At 48.7% G+C, this 17,393-nt stretch overlaps 1 protein-coding gene across 13 annotated transcripts in view; it reads left to right on the plus strand.

Moving 5' to 3' along the window:
* Positions 1-17,393, plus strand: part of PRRC2B (proline rich coiled-coil 2B) — a 50,001-nt gene that overhangs the window by 6,714 nt on the left and 25,894 nt on the right. For 10 of the 13 annotated variants that reach the window (XR_014574412.1, XM_083807150.1, XM_083807154.1 and 7 more), the window contains exons 2-13: positions 6,894-7,061; positions 7,868-8,045; positions 8,256-8,358; positions 9,361-9,433; positions 12,235-12,378; positions 13,059-13,300; positions 13,726-13,847; positions 14,302-14,441; positions 15,046-15,136; positions 15,521-15,713; positions 16,113-16,428; positions 17,093-17,283. Coding sequence is in view for 12 of the 13 variants with exons in the window: in XM_083807150.1 (XP_083663276.1) it covers positions 6,947-7,061; positions 7,868-8,045; positions 8,256-8,358; positions 9,361-9,433; positions 12,235-12,378; positions 13,059-13,300; positions 13,726-13,847; positions 14,302-14,441; positions 15,046-15,136; positions 15,521-15,713; positions 16,113-16,428; positions 17,093-17,283 (1,908 nt within the window). In the remaining variant the exon portion in view is untranslated. The remainder of the gene's footprint in view (positions 1-6,893; positions 7,062-7,867; positions 8,046-8,255; positions 8,359-9,360; positions 9,434-12,234; positions 12,379-13,058; positions 13,301-13,725; positions 13,848-14,301; positions 14,442-15,045; positions 15,137-15,520; positions 15,714-16,112; positions 16,429-17,092; positions 17,284-17,393) is intronic. The other 3 variants (XM_083807151.1, XM_083807155.1, XM_083807152.1) reach the window with 1 other exon arrangement.

Genomic DNA, 17,393 nt, shown 5'->3' on the forward strand with positions numbered 1-17,393 from the left:
CCATACGGAAGACGTAAGAGAGTTTCATAGCCTTTAAAAGGAGTGGTTTGGTTTAGTAGTTAGTGATGGAAGTGTCTTTGCCAGTTTGGAGCCAGATGTGGTGACTTGAGCTGTCAGTCCGGAGACCTGGTGCCGTCCACAAGCTGAGAACTTGTGTGGGTGCCTCCTCTGTGCTCGTGGGCTCCCTTGAAGCAGCGGGCGGGATTGGGTCCACTTTGTGAACCAGCGGGCAGTCTCTTCCACTGGAGGAGATGCCATTCTAGACCTGCCAGCTGCTGCCACAATGCACTCCCTCCTGTTCTGACTTCTTTTGGCACTTTTCCTCCTTTTGTGATTTAACTTGAGACCCGTTTTCTTTGAGGGTCTTGGCGGCGCAGGTTTGGGTGGCTGTTACAGAACAGGAGCCCAGGGAGGCAGGTGCAGACACCTGAGCTCTGTCGCTGCCTGCAGTGTTACTTGAGCAACCAGTGTTCTCTGCCTTGGACACCCAGCCTGTAAAAGAGCGTTGGCTCTGGCACCCTTCAGGAGATCTGTACCAGCTCCTCACGGTCTGTTGTTGTTGCTCAGATACGTAAATGCCCAGCTTACCTTACAGTTCAGCTGAATCCTGCCAGGAGGTTTTGCCAACAGAGCATTTTGCCAGAATTTTCTCTGTTTGGATTTATATTGCTTGTTTGTGATGAGGCTCTTTGTTTTGTTGTTGAGGGAACAGGACACGGTACCTGTGTATTCTCCGTGGACGTTCAGCTCTCAGGGGGATGCAGAGCAGGGCGAAGTGGAAGGCAGAATCACTTCAGGTGCCGTTGTTGCTGTGCTTCAGCTCTGGATGTAGTTGTGGAGGAGCCAGAGCGTAAGTACAGCTCTGAGGGTGAAGATTTGCATGTGTCTGAGCCCTCCTTCGGGCGGCTCTGGGAAGCATTAGGTCACTTCCCTTTCCTCTGGTGCTAGGTGGGTTGGATTTGTCGAAGCCACAGGTGGCTCTAGCTCAGTGGAGCTGCTCCGTCCTCTGGGTTTTGCCTCTGAAATGTGAAACAACAGGGAAATGTGCTCCTTTATTCTCGTTGTTTCTTGCTGCAGAAGAAATGCCTCCAGAAAGTCACGGCTTCGGAGCCTGGTGAGATGTTTGGATAGGGTCATCGGGGGCGGTTTGTGCTAGGGCCGCTCTCATCTAACGCCTTTATGGCCTGGCTGAGAGGGTGAAGAGCACGGTGCTGGCAGGCCGTGCTTCCAGGTTGCTCTGTGTCAGGGAACTCGCTGCATCCCTGCAGTAATCAATTCCTGATTCCGGGAGGTATGAAAGCCCTGCAGTGCTGCTGCTTGGGTTGAACATACAGTTACTTCTTCCTGACAAGCTGGCACCGAGGGGTCAGTTCCTTTATTACAGCATGATGGGGCAGACGGGCGAGAAAACGTGGGTTTTCTGCTGCTTGAGGAGGAGGGGGAGTTTCAGGAGCAGAGGAGCTGGTAAGCACTCTCTGCGGGCTGCAGGCCAGCATTCTGGCTGCATTTTTTTCCCCTGTTCTCTGTGCTGTGGTCTTGCATGCTCAGGATGAAGTCTTTCTTATCTTTGGCTGTTTGCTCAATTACTGGAGGTCAGGGGCCCTCTTCAGGGCGGGGCATTGTCTGTCCGGAGCTCGTTAATGTTTCTGTGTAAATACAGTTGAGCTCTTCTCCAGCCTCCAGGCTGCGTTATCTGTTTCACGGTGTTACGCATCCATCCTTTCTGGCTGCCTTCCTCTGCTCCTTGCCTTCCCAGCGCTGGGAAAGCTGTTCAGCAGAGAGGTGAGGCATCTGAAGTCCACAGGCCAGACCTGAGGCACGGAGGTCTCTTTTCTCTCGAGCTGCCCAGAGGCTCAGCAGCAGCGGTTGCGATTCCCAGCCTGTCGGTGCATTGGTAGCGTTTACGAGCGAGGCAGCAGGTAAGCGTGGTGAAGACAATCGAGAAAATGAGATCAGGTCATCTTCTAGGGCATGCCCTCTTTGTTCCCCTGTCAGGCCTTATCTCTGCGTGCACGGCTCCACGCCGCAGGGTGAAGGCTGTGCTGCGCAGACGACTCGGCCTCTCCTCTCTGCGGTGCTGTGCGTGTCTGGGTCACGGTGGCTTGGCTTCGCGACGCCTGGTGATGGGGCTGGCCGGCAGGCAGCCTGCAGCCATGTCACTCGGCTGGCAGCATACCTCGGTGATAAATCATGGGAGACGTGATCCTGGTCTCCCATTCCCTGTCGTTACAAGGAGAGCAGATTGACAGGAGATGCAGGGAGCAGCTGGAGTTGCGAATACAGGAATTGCTGGTGCCCCGTGCGCCTGTTCGGCTACGCGAGGAGGGTCCCCCGGTGAGCCACGAGCCGTCTTTGCTGAGGGGCGTCCATCTCTTCGTGCTGCAGGCTGCTGGTGCTGACTTGCTTCCCTGCTCTGGCAGGATTCGGTCCCACATTCGGCATCTCAGCAGGCCCTTCTTGCAGGTGTACGAACAAATCCGAGCAGCTTCCCCTGGGCTGTGCAACAGGCTGAGAGCCTGGCGTCTTGTGGGCTAGGCTCTTGCTACACAGCCCTTCCGCGTTCATCCTGTTGACTTCATAGTTGGGTTCTGGTACCCTCCTGGTGCCCCCCTCTTTACTAAGTGCTCTCTCCTGGGAACTGCGTGCGCACCTGGTCCCTTCTTCTCCAGGCTGATGATCCCTGCCTGGCCCCAACAGAAATTGTACGGGATATGAGTGCATGTGGCACCAAGCCCCTAGGGCAGCTGGTTGTGTTGCTTCACCAGAGCTCTGCCAAGGGCAGCCAGTGGCACTTTTCACTGCTGAGGCAGGTGGTGACCGTTTCCCAGATAGGTGCTTCGTGGTGGGAGGTGTTCCAGGAGAAGCAGTGGTGAGGTCCTGTTGACAGATAAACGCTGAGCTCTGAGGGCTGCTAGAGAAAAGCAACCGGGTGTATTTAAGGAAGAGTGAATGCCACTGATCTGTAAAGCTATACCTTGTTCTTTTATAAGGCTTCACGTTACCAGTAACATTAGAAACAACAGTAGATTCCAGTTTAGCACCGACTCTAAACGCTTTCTCTTTTCTGGAAGTGCAGTTCAGCTTTTGCAACCTGTGCATTTCTTAGCAATTGACGTTAAATTTCAGGTCAAGAATCTTCCTGCTCTGGAGGAAATTGCCTTTTTCTGTGTTAATGTCCGTCCTGTTGCTTTGTTTTGTGTTTGTGACTGCTGCCATTAAAAGATCAAGGAGTGAAGGTCTGCAGCAAAGAGTCTGCAGTGGCCCAGGTTTTGCCCGAGCGATTGTGCGCGGCGGTGTGCGAGTATCTGAAGCGATTCCTTCTGGTGTGCGTGCTACCTTTGATCAATCTGTTTGCCCTGCTCAATTAAGGCTGGCTAACTTCCAGGCATTCAAGCTCCATTGAAGTCTTGTGAATAAAACACCAGCAGCCCTGCCTCCTTCCTACACAGCTTCACAGAGAGCTTTGTAGACAATCCCGTTCGGCAGGAGTCTCTCCCTTTGGCCGTTTCCAGCTCAGGGGTTTCCAGTTGTTGACCGCTGCCAGCAGCTCGAGCTCGTCACGTGTCTCCTTTCAGGATGGGCTCCCAGCGCTCGGTAGATCCCTGCTGCAGCTCCAAGGAGGAGAAATCCCCTTTAAATGAGGGTTAGATGGGGTCAGTACCCACGCATCAAGTGCAGGGCAGCACGGTGAGGACACGAAGACTCCTGGCAGCCGAGCTCTCTGCCCAGGAAGTAATTTTGGTGCAGTTATTTGTGCCCTGGGGCCTGTAATGTAACTGCTCACGCTGCGGTGTGTTCTGAGTCCTCCGAGATGCTCAGCATTTTGCACTCTGCTGTCCATGGGTATTACAGGAGACCTTGCTAGTCCTGAGAACAGAAAGAGCTGAGCTGTGTGCTAAAACTGATAGGGAACCTTCCCCCAAAGATCAAATGCGGAGAGAAAGCTTGCAGAAATGTAGGCGATTGATTTTGTTGGTTGCTCGTTTCTCTGTGACAGGGAATGATGCTTTCTTCAGGGCCAGCGATCGGGCAGGGGACCAGGAGCACAGGTCAGAGGCTGTCAGTTTCCACGTGGCAGCATCGGCAGGTGCCTTCTGGTTCTGATTCTCCTAACACTAAGCGTGCAGGCTGGCAGTTTAATTGTCAGTTAAGTTGATTTTTAGCAGAAACGGCTTCTCTCTGCAAGGCGAGAAAGCTTTGGCGATGCCTGCCTGGATTTGCTGCGTGATGGGAAGACCGGGCCAGTGTCACACGGCCTGGGGAGGCTCCACGGAGCTCCACATCGCTCCAGCCTCCTTGCACGCAGGCCTGCTTGAAGTTGCCTCAGCTCCCGGTGGACTTGTGCCCCCCCTTGGAGCACACGCCGGTACGTAGCGCACAAACAAAGCCGCGGTTCGTGTGCTCAGCTTCAGAGCACTGAGGGAGCACAAAGCACGTCTGAATTTCCCTCAGCCAAACAGCAGTTGCGGCTGTCCCAGAGAGTTGGACGAGGAGCTCTTTCCCAGCGTGTCCCCAGCTCCTCTGCTCTGAAGTGGTTGTTTATTCCTCCCGCATCCTTTTAATGATAGAAGATGTAATCAGGAGGCAGCCGAGACCCGCTTACATAACTGGTTGTCAGGGTTTCTCTTTGGCAGCGTTACCCGCGTGCTGTTTGCATGCTGACTTTGAGGAACTTGGGGCTTTTCTGTTAACTAGCTAATTCCTGAGCCCGATGTGATGGTTGGTTGGTTGGTTTTATTCTAATGCCTAATAATTTGGTCTGCTTCGAGGTTTTCTAAACCTCAGAATGGACTTTATTGCTTGGGATTGTGTGAGGCTGGTACGGGATCGGAGAGGTCTGGGTAGGCTCCCTCCCCGAGGCTCCAGGTGCCTCTAAGAGGGGTGGCCATGCTCCTGCCAGGGCAGCTGAGGTCTGGTGTGCTGCTCCCTCTGCTACTAGTGCTGGTCCGGGGCTCCCCACGGCCCTGCCAGTTCCAACAGGACATTGTTCAGCCCAGTGTCTGCTTTCCTGCCAGGCCTGCGCTAATCACAGCGTTCTCCCTTTCTCTTTTATGCCTGTCCTACTAATAAAGTACGGTGAAAATGGGGAAACGAGGGAGGAGCTGTTGTTTTCTTTGGCACACGGTGACCATCTTAGCAAAGATGGAACCAGCCTGGAGCCGGAGATCTGTTTGCTGCTCTGCAGGAAAAGGTGTCTGAAGGACACTGGCCGGCCTTGCTGCCTCCGCAGGCCTCTGTGCTGCAGCTGCGTGGAGCTTCTGGTGGCGATCCTGAGCATCCCGAGGGCTGGGACTGAGTGACAGAAAACACTTTTCATCTTCTGTCCCCTGTCCTGCCCCTTGCTGCCTCGCACACCGAGTCCACAGCCTCTTGCTCGTGCCAGGCCTGATGTAAATCCTGCACCGTAGGGTGTTTGCTGTAGGGTGCCAGGTTCGTTGGTCAGAAACTTGCTGCCTGGCAGCAGCCTTGGCTTGGCTCTCTGCAGGTTTGCAGTACATTCTCAAACTGTCTGTGTCCAATCTGGTTGTGCTCTGTGCTTGCTCTGTGTATAATGTAATGGACTAATCCTCTTACCCAGGAATCAGGTCTGATAAGGCATTGCTGGTGGAAGCTCTAGCCTCTGGTCAGAGACGATCTCTTTGGGAGTGCTGAGTGATTTCTGGCTGCGTTGGAAGCATGCTTTCAGCTTGAGGAGTCTCAGAAAGGCTGAAAGGGGGAAAGGTCTGATATGTATTTGTATATATATAGCTTTTTGTTACTCCCAACACAGAGAGTTGCAGCCATGAGATAGGACCTAGCAGATGGTATAATAAAGCTGTCAGCAGTTATGGGCTTGAAGTGGAGATTTTGCAACAAGAAATCTGGAAATCTAAATTACGCGTGAAAAGGTTAGATTAAGCTCCTAGACTTGTGGAAAAGTGAGAACAATGAATTATTCCTTAAAAACTCGAAACAAACATCCATTGAGAGTAAGCAAGGTTTCTTTTCTGAGATAAAGGTTTGTCAGCAGTGTTTGCGTTCCCCGTGTTTCAGCTTTGTCCTAGGCTCTAGGAGCCAGGCAGTGAAAGCAGAGAGACTGCCCGAGTGGAGGGCGTTAATTGCAGTACGTTGTGCTGGCTGAGATCAGAGTGAAAAATTAGCAAACCACGTGTACTGTGAAAAGTACATTTATAGCTAAAAAACGGTGTTTGAAGCGACAGAGAAAATAGTCTTTTTTTATAAAATGTTTTTAGGGTTTGTAGTTGAACTGCTGTACCTGTGGTTTCAAGGGTCTGAACCTGTCTCATTTGCGCTGTTTTTCAGACTCCTCAACCCTCTCTTGTGGCCAGCAGATAGGGAAAAGGAATTTGGAGAAATAACTGTTATGTTCAGGTGATGCCTTTCAAAGCATTAATTGCTGGTCCAAGTCATTAACTGTCGCCAGCATGAAACCATTATCCTAAATGTAACAAGCTCTGCTATCAATGCACTTCAGTGGGAAATCGGATGATAAATTCCAGTGTTGGACAAGCTGTAGTACTTCTCCTTCATTTGTATTTAGGAATCCTTGTGTGTAGCTTATGTTAAGCATATCTAACCTTATGTTAAATTTATTTTAAAGCAAGGATTAAGTTGACCATGTTCTTTTCTATCCTCGTAATTAAAGAAGTTCACCTCTTGGCACCAGAGTGGCAGGAAGAAATATGTTGCTGTGTCTTCCTGCGCTTATTTTAATGTAGGTTATGGATCATGAGTCCCCAAAGCAACTAAAGGGGAGGGGGCTAAAACGTTGTAACTTAGAGTGTCTGCTCAGTGAATCTGCCTGCACTTGAAACTGTTGTGCCTGGTTTACTGTTTACTTATCCCTGGCTAAACAATCTGATGGCATTTCCCTGGTTCTCTTTCATTAAAAGGCAGATCGGGAGCGGCGCAGAGAAATTTCCTTACTAGATGACATTTCATCGCAATGTCCGATCGTTTGGGGCAAATAACCAAGGGAAAGGATGGGAAAAGCAAGTACTCAACTCTCAGCCTGTTTGATAAGTATAAAGGAAAGTCAATAGAAGCTATCAGAACTACAGGTAAGGAATACCTTCAGCAAGCTCCTTTTGGGGTCTTCTAAGTACTGGTGCAGAGCTAATTCAAGTTGTTGGCCCTGTAGGTAGGATGCGTAATGGGAAGGGGCTGGCTGGGTTGCAGAACTGTTTGTACTGGTGTCTGGGCATGTATGTAGGCTTTGAGGGAAATGGTGGTGATTCTTCGTGCTGCTGAGCTGCTGTTATCGTGGAGTCATGGAGGAATTCTGGCAAAGCAGCTGGGAGACTGTTGGGCTGTCAATTTAGCTTTTCATTTGGCAGAGAGGAGCCTTGTGATGTTCAGCAAAGGCAAGTGCAGGGTCCTGCCCCTAGGGAGAAATAACCCCGTGCACCAGTACAGGTTGGGGATTGGCCTGTTGGAAAGCAGCTCTGCGGAGAAGGACCTGGGAGTCCTGGTGGACAACAAGGTGGCCATGAACCAGCCGTGGGCCTTTGCGGCCAGGAAGGGCGATGGCTATTTCCCCAAGCTGTGAAAGGGAGATTCTGTTTCTCTGTTGTGAAATGAAAGAGGAGTGTCTGTGCTGGAAGCTGAAAGACTGGGCATTTTCTATTAGGGACGATTATTTGTCTCTCCCTCCCCTCTGTTGTAGGACGCTGCCTATTACCTGTCTGCTACAACAGACAGTTGCTCTGTGATGGTCCTGCAGGAAATGGTCTTAGGTTGACTGTCAGCTTCACGAATAGCAGCAGTGGTGCTGCTTATTGTACAGTTCTGTTGGGATGCTAATTGAGGCTACTGAGCTAGCAGGGTTTAGCCACCTTATAACCTGCTTGCGTTCCTCTCTCACTAGTTATTCCTAGACATGGCTTACAGAGTCTTGGGAAAGTTGCTGCTGCCCGGCGCATGCCACCTCCTGCAAACTTGCCTAGCTTGAAGTCTGAGAACAGAGGAAACGACCCCAACATCATTATAGTACCCAAAGACGGTACAGGATGGGCAAACAAGCAGGATCAGCCAGACCAAAAGAGGTAGGTCGAACTGCTCGTTGCTAAGTTTTGTCAGGCAAGCAGCAGCAGTTCTGCACTGCTGTGCTGTGTGTGGGCCTTGCAGAGATCACTTCTCTGTTGTCCAAGCCAGTGCAGACTCAAAATTAGCGTGGTATTTTAACAGTTGCTGTGTTGCCACAGTTTGTCATCTTGCCTTCCCCTTTGATCTCACCTCTGCTGTCTCTTCCCCAGTTCCAGTGCGACGGCTGCACAGCTGCAGGAGTCGCTGCCGCAGCAGGGTTTGCAGAAATCTGTCTCCAATTTACAGAAGCAGACACAGTCAATCACTCAGGAGGTAGGCGCAAGCTGTCTCCATGCCACCCTGTTTCCCTTATTCTCAGTCAGCTTGAGGGTTTCCTTTAATTGTCTCTGTTACCTTGCACAAGTAAGAATTGGTGGACTGTAATTTAAGGAACAGCTGCTGTGTAATCAATTCTTGTACAATTGACTCTTGACTCCAAGTCACTGTGCCCCAGGAATGCTGTGCTGCGGTTACAGTGTAATTTTGTGCATGTTACCTCTGTACCTTTCAAGTGAGTGGGGAAAGTCAAGCTTCAATCTAGAAAGAATGGCTGGAATGCGGGATGGCTGGTTAGCACTTGTAAACTACATTACTTTGGGTCTAATTCAAGTGTCGCTTGGTGACAGCAGATCCAGCTCTTGCTCCCAGCCTGATGAGACTTGATAAGAAGAGATCTGGTCATGTGGGAGAAGTAGCCAGTGTCAGGACCTGAAAAAAACTACTGGCAAGTAAGAAAGCTTCCCCAGAGAGTGCAAGGACCTGGCCCCTCTGTGCTGCAGGTTTCGTGCTTCTAGTTTAAAAATAAAAATGAAAAATCCCAGCCCTTGAGGTTCAGGAAAATCAGGACAGGAGTTGTGTTCTGAGGAGGAGAAGACTGGTTAATGAGTGAGAAAGCAGGATGGCCTTCAAGCTGAGGAATAGCATGGAACAAATCTGGAAGATTAAGAAGGCCAGTTTGGGAAAATGCAACAGAACAAAGGGAAAGCTTTATTTGAGGGATGAAAGGAAGAAGAATGGTTTGAGGAAATAGTTGGTGAAGTTGAGAGGAGATAAAAGGCAGGATGGAGAAGAATATTTTCGCTGTAGCATCATAGTGCATTGCAGTGGGGAGCAGCTGACTTGAGTCCCAGCAAGAAACTGGGGAGACCTGTGGTAGCCAGTGACATCTGGGTGATGTGGAGGTCTGAACTGTAGCAAATGCCACCCAGGAAATGAGGAACAGTTCACTGATCCGTGGGCATTGTTGTTTGTTTTTTGTTTTGGTTTTGTTTTCAGAGTACAAATTCAGTGCCAGGTGGACCAAAGTCATGGGCACAGCTGAATGGAAAGCCAGCAGGACAAGAAGGTGGTGAGTATGGTAAACAGAAAGGGGGCTGGGTATGTGCCTGCTCCTCAGGCCGGAGATGGGGCGGACTCCATTTCTTCCTGTCCTCCCTGTCTAGACTGGTGCCTAATGGGACACAGCTGTGTTGGGTACAGTGCACTGAGGCCAGATGAGTCTTGTTTTGCATCTGTGTAATGTGTTGGCTGGAATGATGCAACTGCATCTGTTTGGGGCCGTCAGTGCAAGAGCCAGCTTGGACAGCGTGTCCCAGCACCGCGCTGAACCGGAGCGGCTCATGCACTTGCCTTGGGAAGCAGTGGGAGTTCTGGGAGGTGAGGATTTTGAAGGAGAAGGGAAACACTTGCCCCCTCATGCTCATCTTCCTCAGCCCGTTGTAGTGTGTGGAAAGATGCAGAAAACAGAATGGAGGAGGAGATTGGCTTAGGAGAAAAGAGCACGTCAGAGCCTGGAAGGCATTTCCGTGGCTAGTAGCATGGGGAGCCTGGCTTAACGAGGTGGTCAGGAGTGAGGCTGTGATGATAATGTTCAGGAAGTCTGTACACATTGTCCTTGGGCGAAGGGTATTTCAGTGACAGTGGGTGGACGTGGCATTGAAGCTGCTACAGGATGCACTTGCTTGCACCTTGGCTGATGCCTCTCTATTAAGTCTCCCCGAGTAGCTGTGCTGCTAATTGCTTCTGCTTGACTGGGGATTCTGGAGCAGTGTTAACATAAATTGGGAGTTGAGTTGTCTTCAGATGCATCCGTTTCCACACAGGAGGTGATTTCCAGTACTAGGATTAAAACTGTGGTGAGAATAACAGCTTAATTCCACAATTTAATGTGAACAGACCGGGAACCCCTGGGTCATCAAGTGAAATTGCAGAGATGTGAAATACGGACAGCTGCAGATTGCAGAAACGGAGGGGACAAGCTTATCCTAAATGGAATGAGTCACTTAGTGAGAGGGTGTTTCTCAGAGGCTAAATGTTGAAGCAGAAACTTGTGCTTGTTGGAGGTTGGTAGCCAGTGAAAAGGCTGTCTATTGTTTTGTTAATTGGTACATTTTTGAGGCTGTTGCTTTATGGGCCTCCTATGCAGACATTTCGAAATCTGATCCTCTAACAATGTTCTTAAAGATTTTCTGAAAACTCATTCGAGGTCACACTCTTATCAGTGTAGAGTTCTCAGGCCGAGAAAAGAGTTACATGTGTGGCTAAAGAGCAGCTTAACTGGAAGGTAATTGAACCACCACGGGAGCATCAGAATTCTGGCTGAAAGGATTTATCAGGCCACCCCATCCCTGCATCAGTTCTCCAGTGGCACCGAGCAATTGCGGTTCCTTCCAAGCTAATACAGCAGTTTCTAGTAATATTGACAAAGAGGGAAGTCTTTTGCTTTTGGCTCTCCTAGGTGTTGTTGCTGTTATTTCAGGATACGCCCTCCCAGAAAGATTTAATGTGGTCTAGTGAATTAAAGATGAGCTGCACCATGCCTATTTCTTCCATATAAGGGGCAGTTTGAGGGAAAGGAGGGGAGGGCAGGGGGAACAGAAAAACCCCAAAAGAACCAAACTTTTCTCAGTATAATGCTGCCTAGGATTAGAGTGCAAATTGTTAATGACTACACATTAACAGTCGTTGCATTGTGCAGCCTTACCTACAGGGAAAAACATAATATTTACCAGCGATTGGGGTGGGGGCATCTCCTGGAAGACACCTAAATATTATTAATGTTCTCAAGATTCTAGTTCAGGGGAATAATGCAGTAGAAATCCGAACTCTTAACACATCTCAGCTATTTTGTGGTCCATTCTTGTGTATTCTCATTTGTCCAAAATATTTGAGGATATTACATGCAGTAGTTGCAGTGTCTTCTCTGGAAATCTTCAGGAAGAAGGTCTTGTATACTGTCCAAGTTCCAGAAAGTGAGAATGATTTAATGAAGGCAATCCTCCTTGACTCTTTAGGGCAAGGAGGTATAAAGACGGATGAGACTCTTTCGTCAGGTCTTCAGTAATCACTGCTGTTACTTCTAACATGATAATTCTGAAGGAGGATTAGCCAAGTAACACAAAGAAATGATTCTGGAAAAAAGTAGTGCAAAAATGCCGACAGTTTCTTTTTATTCAGTGTTATCTTGCCAGCAATTTTAGGAGAATTGTTGTTTTGTTTTCCAGTCACCGTCAGATCTTTGTAACAGAGAGAAAGCTAGGGTATTCTAGGGTAGCTGGTGACTCGGCAAGACAATCTGCCAATGACAGGAAATGAAGCTGGCCTGATCTGGCCAGCGATCTGCATCTTAAATGTGCTGCAGCAGGGAGGAGAGTGGGGTATAGCATATCGCACTGGGTCCTTATCTGTGGTCTTCCACCAAGTATATTGCCAGAAATCTTCACAATAGAATTCCCTAGTGGAGTGAGATCTGAGCACTAGTAGAGAAAAAGAAATGTCAAATACTTGATAACGGGATATCATTTATAAGTAACCTTTCAGAATTTGTATCCCTGCCTCAGCCTGAATCTTGTGCTACACAAAAATAATTGGAAGCTGAGCAAGTTCACCCTGACTTTGTTGAAAGTGAGAATTTAAACGATAATCCCAAGTTAAGAGTGTGGGAGTATTTGGTAAGGACATCTGTTGTCAAGTTGGTGACGATGTCTGAGGGTGTTTTGGATGTGAGCTGAGGTGCAGGTACAGTAGTAATTTGTGTTTAAATATACTGGAGGCCCAGATTCTCAGAAAGCATATTTCCAGGCTGATCTGATAAGGGAATTGAAAGATTGGCAAGGCATTCTCTAAGTCCTGTAACTATTTGTCTGACAGGTTCAAGGGCCTCAAGCCGACTGTTATCCTTCTCTCCCGAGGAATTTCCGACGCTGAAAGCAGCTGGCGAGCAGGACAAGGTTGGCAAAGAAAAGGGCGCCTTAGATCCGTCGTATGGGCCAGGACCAAGCCTCCGCCCCCAGAGTAAGTAAATGTGGCTTTCTGCCTTACCCTAGCTCAGAATCCCTTAGGTTGTGCTTTGGGCAGGGGGATGCCCTTTCACAGTAGTGTTATATATTCCATCCCTATGGTTTTTTTTTTCAATACAGTTATGAGCTCACATATGTCACATTGCCTAGTAAATGACCCCAGATTCTTTGCTTGAGTTCTGTCTTCCAGACAGCCGATACGGACTGTAATCTACTGCATTGTTTCATAAAAACTCTGTGTGCAGGAGCAGAGAGGGTTTGCATTGTTCTGTGTCTTTTAACATAGTGATGCTGCAAAGGAGGGACCTTCCCATGGGCTAGGGGAGAGTTTTAAGTGGAGTGAGTGTGTGGCGTAATGCAGCTTCTCTTTGAGTGTTTCTTCATGACCTTTAATTCTGCAGGATGAGCACTGTGGTGATATGTGGCAGAATTTTTGTTGAAACTTAAGGTTATTGACAAATGAGGACACCACTGGTGCAGTAATTACCTAGTAACAGCTGATGCTGCTAGTCTCTTGGGAAAATAAATGCATCTGGAAGTTTTCCTCAGTCCCTGATGTTTTCCTACATCCTCTGCGTAATTAGGACTTGACCAGAGTATTTTAGTTTTGAGACTTTCTGGCGAAGTGACTGTCTGCACTTACAGATGTTAACGTAATTATTACCTCTCTTCCAGATGTCACCAGTTGGAGGGAGGGCGGTGGGAGGAACATAACCTCTGCCACATCTCTGACCGCCTCCCCTGCTGAGCTGGGCAGCAAGACCTCTACCACTGGAGACGGAGCCCCCTCCTCAGTGAGTGCCAGCGATCCGAAGGAGCCGTCTCTCCGCCCAGCTCAGCCTATCCGTAAAGGGGCTTCGCAGTTCATGGGAAATGTCTACCAACCACCTACGTACCATGACATGCTACCTGCTTTTGTAAGTTGCCCTTTTCATACAGCTGTGTAATGTCCTTGCTTCTCAAAACGTGGTACGAGGGTTGAGGAAGTCAGCTAAGATAGCATTTTTCTAGACTCTCCTCTGAGTCGGTTCCCAGGACTTGCTCAGAGATCCCTCTCTTCATCTATTTTTAGTTTTCCCTGTTGTGCGTTTACCCTTTGATGCTGGAATAGTGCAGCACTAATGTGCTCTGAGGAGAAATGGAACAGGAGCAGCCTTGCTCAGCCCAAGGAGAAGTTGCTGCTTTTCCTCTAGAGCTGGAGAATTAACATGTCTGTTAGCCAGCAAGACATGAAGTGTTTGTTTTCCTTTAGTGTAGTCGCAGCTACCATGCCTATGTCGTAACCTGATCTGGGTAAGCCTTGTGGCAGTGAATAAACAGGCTATTCTTTGCTTTATTCCAGATGTGTCCACAACAGCCACCTGAGACCCCTGCATCGCTGGACCGAGGGTCTTTCCCCCTTCCTCAAGTTCGGCTTGAGCCTCGCGTCCCTTTCAGACAATACCAGATGAATGACCAGGATGGGTAAGGCTCCCACGACTGTCCCACTTGAGAGCCTGATTCAGGTTGTGAACGGGACTTGGACTGTGCAAGAATTTGGACCGAGGATGCAGTTGTGAGGTTACAGACGGCCACAGAGGAGGCCTAATTTTTACCCAAAGGATCAGTGCTTTGCTCCAGCAGCAGCAGCATCAGAAACGTTGCAAGATTTTGGGTACTGTGTGTCAGGACCAGGTAGATGTGTGCAGTTGGGGGGTGTGATCGTGGACTGGCAGGTTTGCAGTTCTGATCTATAAGCCCTAGGAAGTGGGTACCAGGTTGGTAGGGAAGAGAAGCTTTGTTGGGCAGAGAGGTATGTGGAGTCCTTTTAAATAAGCATATAGTAGTGAAGGACTGATTCACTGTTACAGACTCAATTGCATGTTCCTTTCTTTACTTTTTCTAACGTGTTTTTTTTTTTTTTTGCATCTCTCCACAGAAAAGAGAACAGGCTTGGCCTGTCCCGCCCAACACGTCCAATGCGGCAGGGAGAGCGAGCACCTCGGCCCACCATTATCAACGCAGAGAACCTGAAGGGGCTGGATGAACTAGACAATGATGCAGATGATGGATGGGCAGGTAAAGTACCTCCATCCTCTAGCTTCAGTCAGTGATTTAGAAGGTAAAGCATAGCAGTTTTCCTCCCTGCAACACAAAGTAGCCAGGATATTCTAATGGCTCTGTTTCACTGCCACAGAGTGGATGAGGGGGGAAGGAAGGGGTGGTTTGCACAGCTGTGAAATTGCTGTTGGTGTAAATGATGACACAATGGATCCTTCTGATCCTTCCATCAGACAGTACTCATGGAACTGGATCTGAAGACTCCTAAAAACTGAAAACACCAAACAGCAGCAGGATAGCAGTATGACTGCTGGGGAGAAGAGTTAGCCCCATCTTCTCAGTCGTAGCATTCAGCATGCGGTTGCACACAGTCTAGTTTGGTGGCTGCGTCTTCATTTGCAGCTTCCCTTTCCAGACTGCTTGCTGCACAGCTTTTGGGACCACCCCAGCTGGTCAGCAGTGCGGGTCTATGCTAGTCATATCGCTTCCAGGACCTCTGCTGGACGCTCAGTTTTCCAAGTAGCATCTAGTTTAGTGCCAGAGGAGGCATAAGCTTTATCAGGACAAGGCAGGACCTGTTTGTTTTCTCTCACACGTCCCTTCTCCAAATGTTCCATCTCAGGTATTCATGATGAAGTGGATTACTCTGAGAAACTCAAGTTTAGTGAAGATGAGGAAGAGGAAGAAGTTCTTAAAGATGGACGACAGAAGTGGTAAGAACTGGCTGTGTTCCCACCTACAGTTGTTTCAATACAGTTAAAACAGTACCAGGATCTTTTAAAAACTTGTTTCATATATTGAGGCTTGATATTTTTTTTAGCCCCACCCCCACCTCCTTGGCTTTGTTTATTCCATCTGTTGGCTTCTGAGTGAGCTTCGAGGGTGTGTGTGGGTCATGGAACTGAGTCCCTTTTGTGTCTCACCTGCACAATAATGGTGTTAATTCTTAAATGCCTTAGGAAAAGCCCATTGCTTGGGCTTGTGTTTGTTTTGGATCCTTTGTTTCTGTTACAATCAGTTGCTTTTGCCACTTGATGAGTAAGGAGTGCTTTTTAAGGCAAGTGGCAATTGTAATAGCAAATCTGTTTTTATGACAGGAACAGCTGGGATCCCAGAAGGCAGCGACAGTTGTCCCTGAGCTCTGCAGATGGTGCAGATGTCAAACACACCTTGGAGGAAGGAAAGAACTGGGGCGATTCAGTTGGCTTGTCCCGGACAGTCAGGAAAGTGCAGGATTCACAGCAACCTCCAAGGAAGATGAATGGTTGGAGCTCTTCATCTGAATACCAGGTAGGCTGAACTCTTGTGAATGGGCTTGTTGTGCTGGGCTGGTGGATGAAGCACATTGCTGTCATTAAGAGACCTGTGTGACGCTTGATTCAAAACAGGATGCTGATAAATTTCTCAGTTCTTTGCATATATCTGGCTGGAGAGAAACCCGTCTGCACGGCACTGCCACTAAAGAGAGGAAATGGAAACTGGTCCAGAGCAGTAGGTTTGTCAGACAGTTAGAAAAAGGAGTAACTGAACCAGATAGCAATAACTCCTCACGAGAAGTGGGGATTTGTGTGAATGAGGATAGAGAGGATGGAGGCAGACAGGAGGAGATTGTCTGAGCACGGGATGCAAAGTTCAAGGTAGAGGATATGTTCAGGTCATGCTCACTAAGGAATGTTTTTCCTTTGGCAGAAGCCCTCCCTGGGAAGCGTTCTCAGACAGCAGTCCCTCGAGGATAAAGAAGAAAAAGTGCCACTGAGACAGAAGTTTGTGCACTCTGAGATCTCAGAGGCGGTTGAGCGAGCCAGGAGGCGACGGGAGGAGGAGGAGCGGCGAGCCAGGGAGGAACGTCTGGCAGCCTGTGCTGCAAAGCTGAAACAACTTGATCAGAAGTGCAAACTGGCTCAGAAGAGCGCGGAGACTCAGAAACACACAGAGAATGAAGACCTGCGACCCCCAAGCACAGAAAAAAGTGCTGTGCAAGAGAATGGACATGCTTTCCGTAGAGGTACAGAAGCATTTACTTGCCTTGTAAAAACAAGTGTTGTTGGTGTGGGTTTTTTTTTGGGTATGGTGCTATCTTTTACCTGAGTTGTGTGTGGGGTGGGAACTTGGGGAATATCTGAGTTGCACTTAAGAGACAGGCTGCTTCACATATCCTACAGAGTATTTTGGATTGGTGTTGAAGGTTCATTTTATTAAAAAAAAAAAAAGGCAACCTATTAAAACAAGCAGACTTCTGTGGTTGTCTTATGCATGCTCAATCAGCTGTACTAGCAGAGACCTTGTTGGAACTGGCCTCTTGTTTTTCTCGTGGTTGGGTGATCCTATTAAGAAAGTGCTCATGGGCCATGGGTTACAGAATCAATTTATTAGTAAGTGCTGGCAGATATAAGGAGTAACAGGGAAAACTGGCTTTCCCCCACAGTGCTGAAGCAGAAGGCTGACAGCAGAGAGGGATCTTGAAATCTCTTGCTAAAACAAGATAGACAAAGCCCCTTAGAACTGTCAGGGCAAATCAGAGGTTGTATGTGAGGTACTATATATGACTGGAATAAAGTTCAACTGCGTTAACGGTCAGGATGTGCCTACGCTTGTGTATGTTGTGCTGTGGTGGTGTGCACAAGCCGTGTCACGGCAGGACTCATCAAGGCTTATTTTCTTCTCTCCAGCAACCCCTGAGTTTCACGCACAGGATGTCTCTGTTGGCTATCTGGAAGAGGAGACTCCTGCCCCAGCAGCAGCTGCCCAAAGCAGCAGTGAGGAGGAGCTCAGAGAAGCTCCCTCCCCAGCACAGGAATTCAACAAATACCAGAAGTCTCTTCCCCCACGATTCCAAAGGCAACAGCAGCAACAGCAGCAGGTAATAAATAGGTGGGACGCTCCCTCCCCTCTTCTTTGGACCCCCACATTAACAATTGTCTGCCTACTTCTTACCACCATCAGCACCAAATAACCAGCTCTCTTTGGTTT

This window comes from Anser anser, assembly GCF_964211835.1.
Source record: "Anser anser genome assembly, chromosome: 21".
Classification (NCBI taxonomy): domain Eukaryota; kingdom Metazoa; phylum Chordata; class Aves; order Anseriformes; family Anatidae; genus Anser; species Anser anser.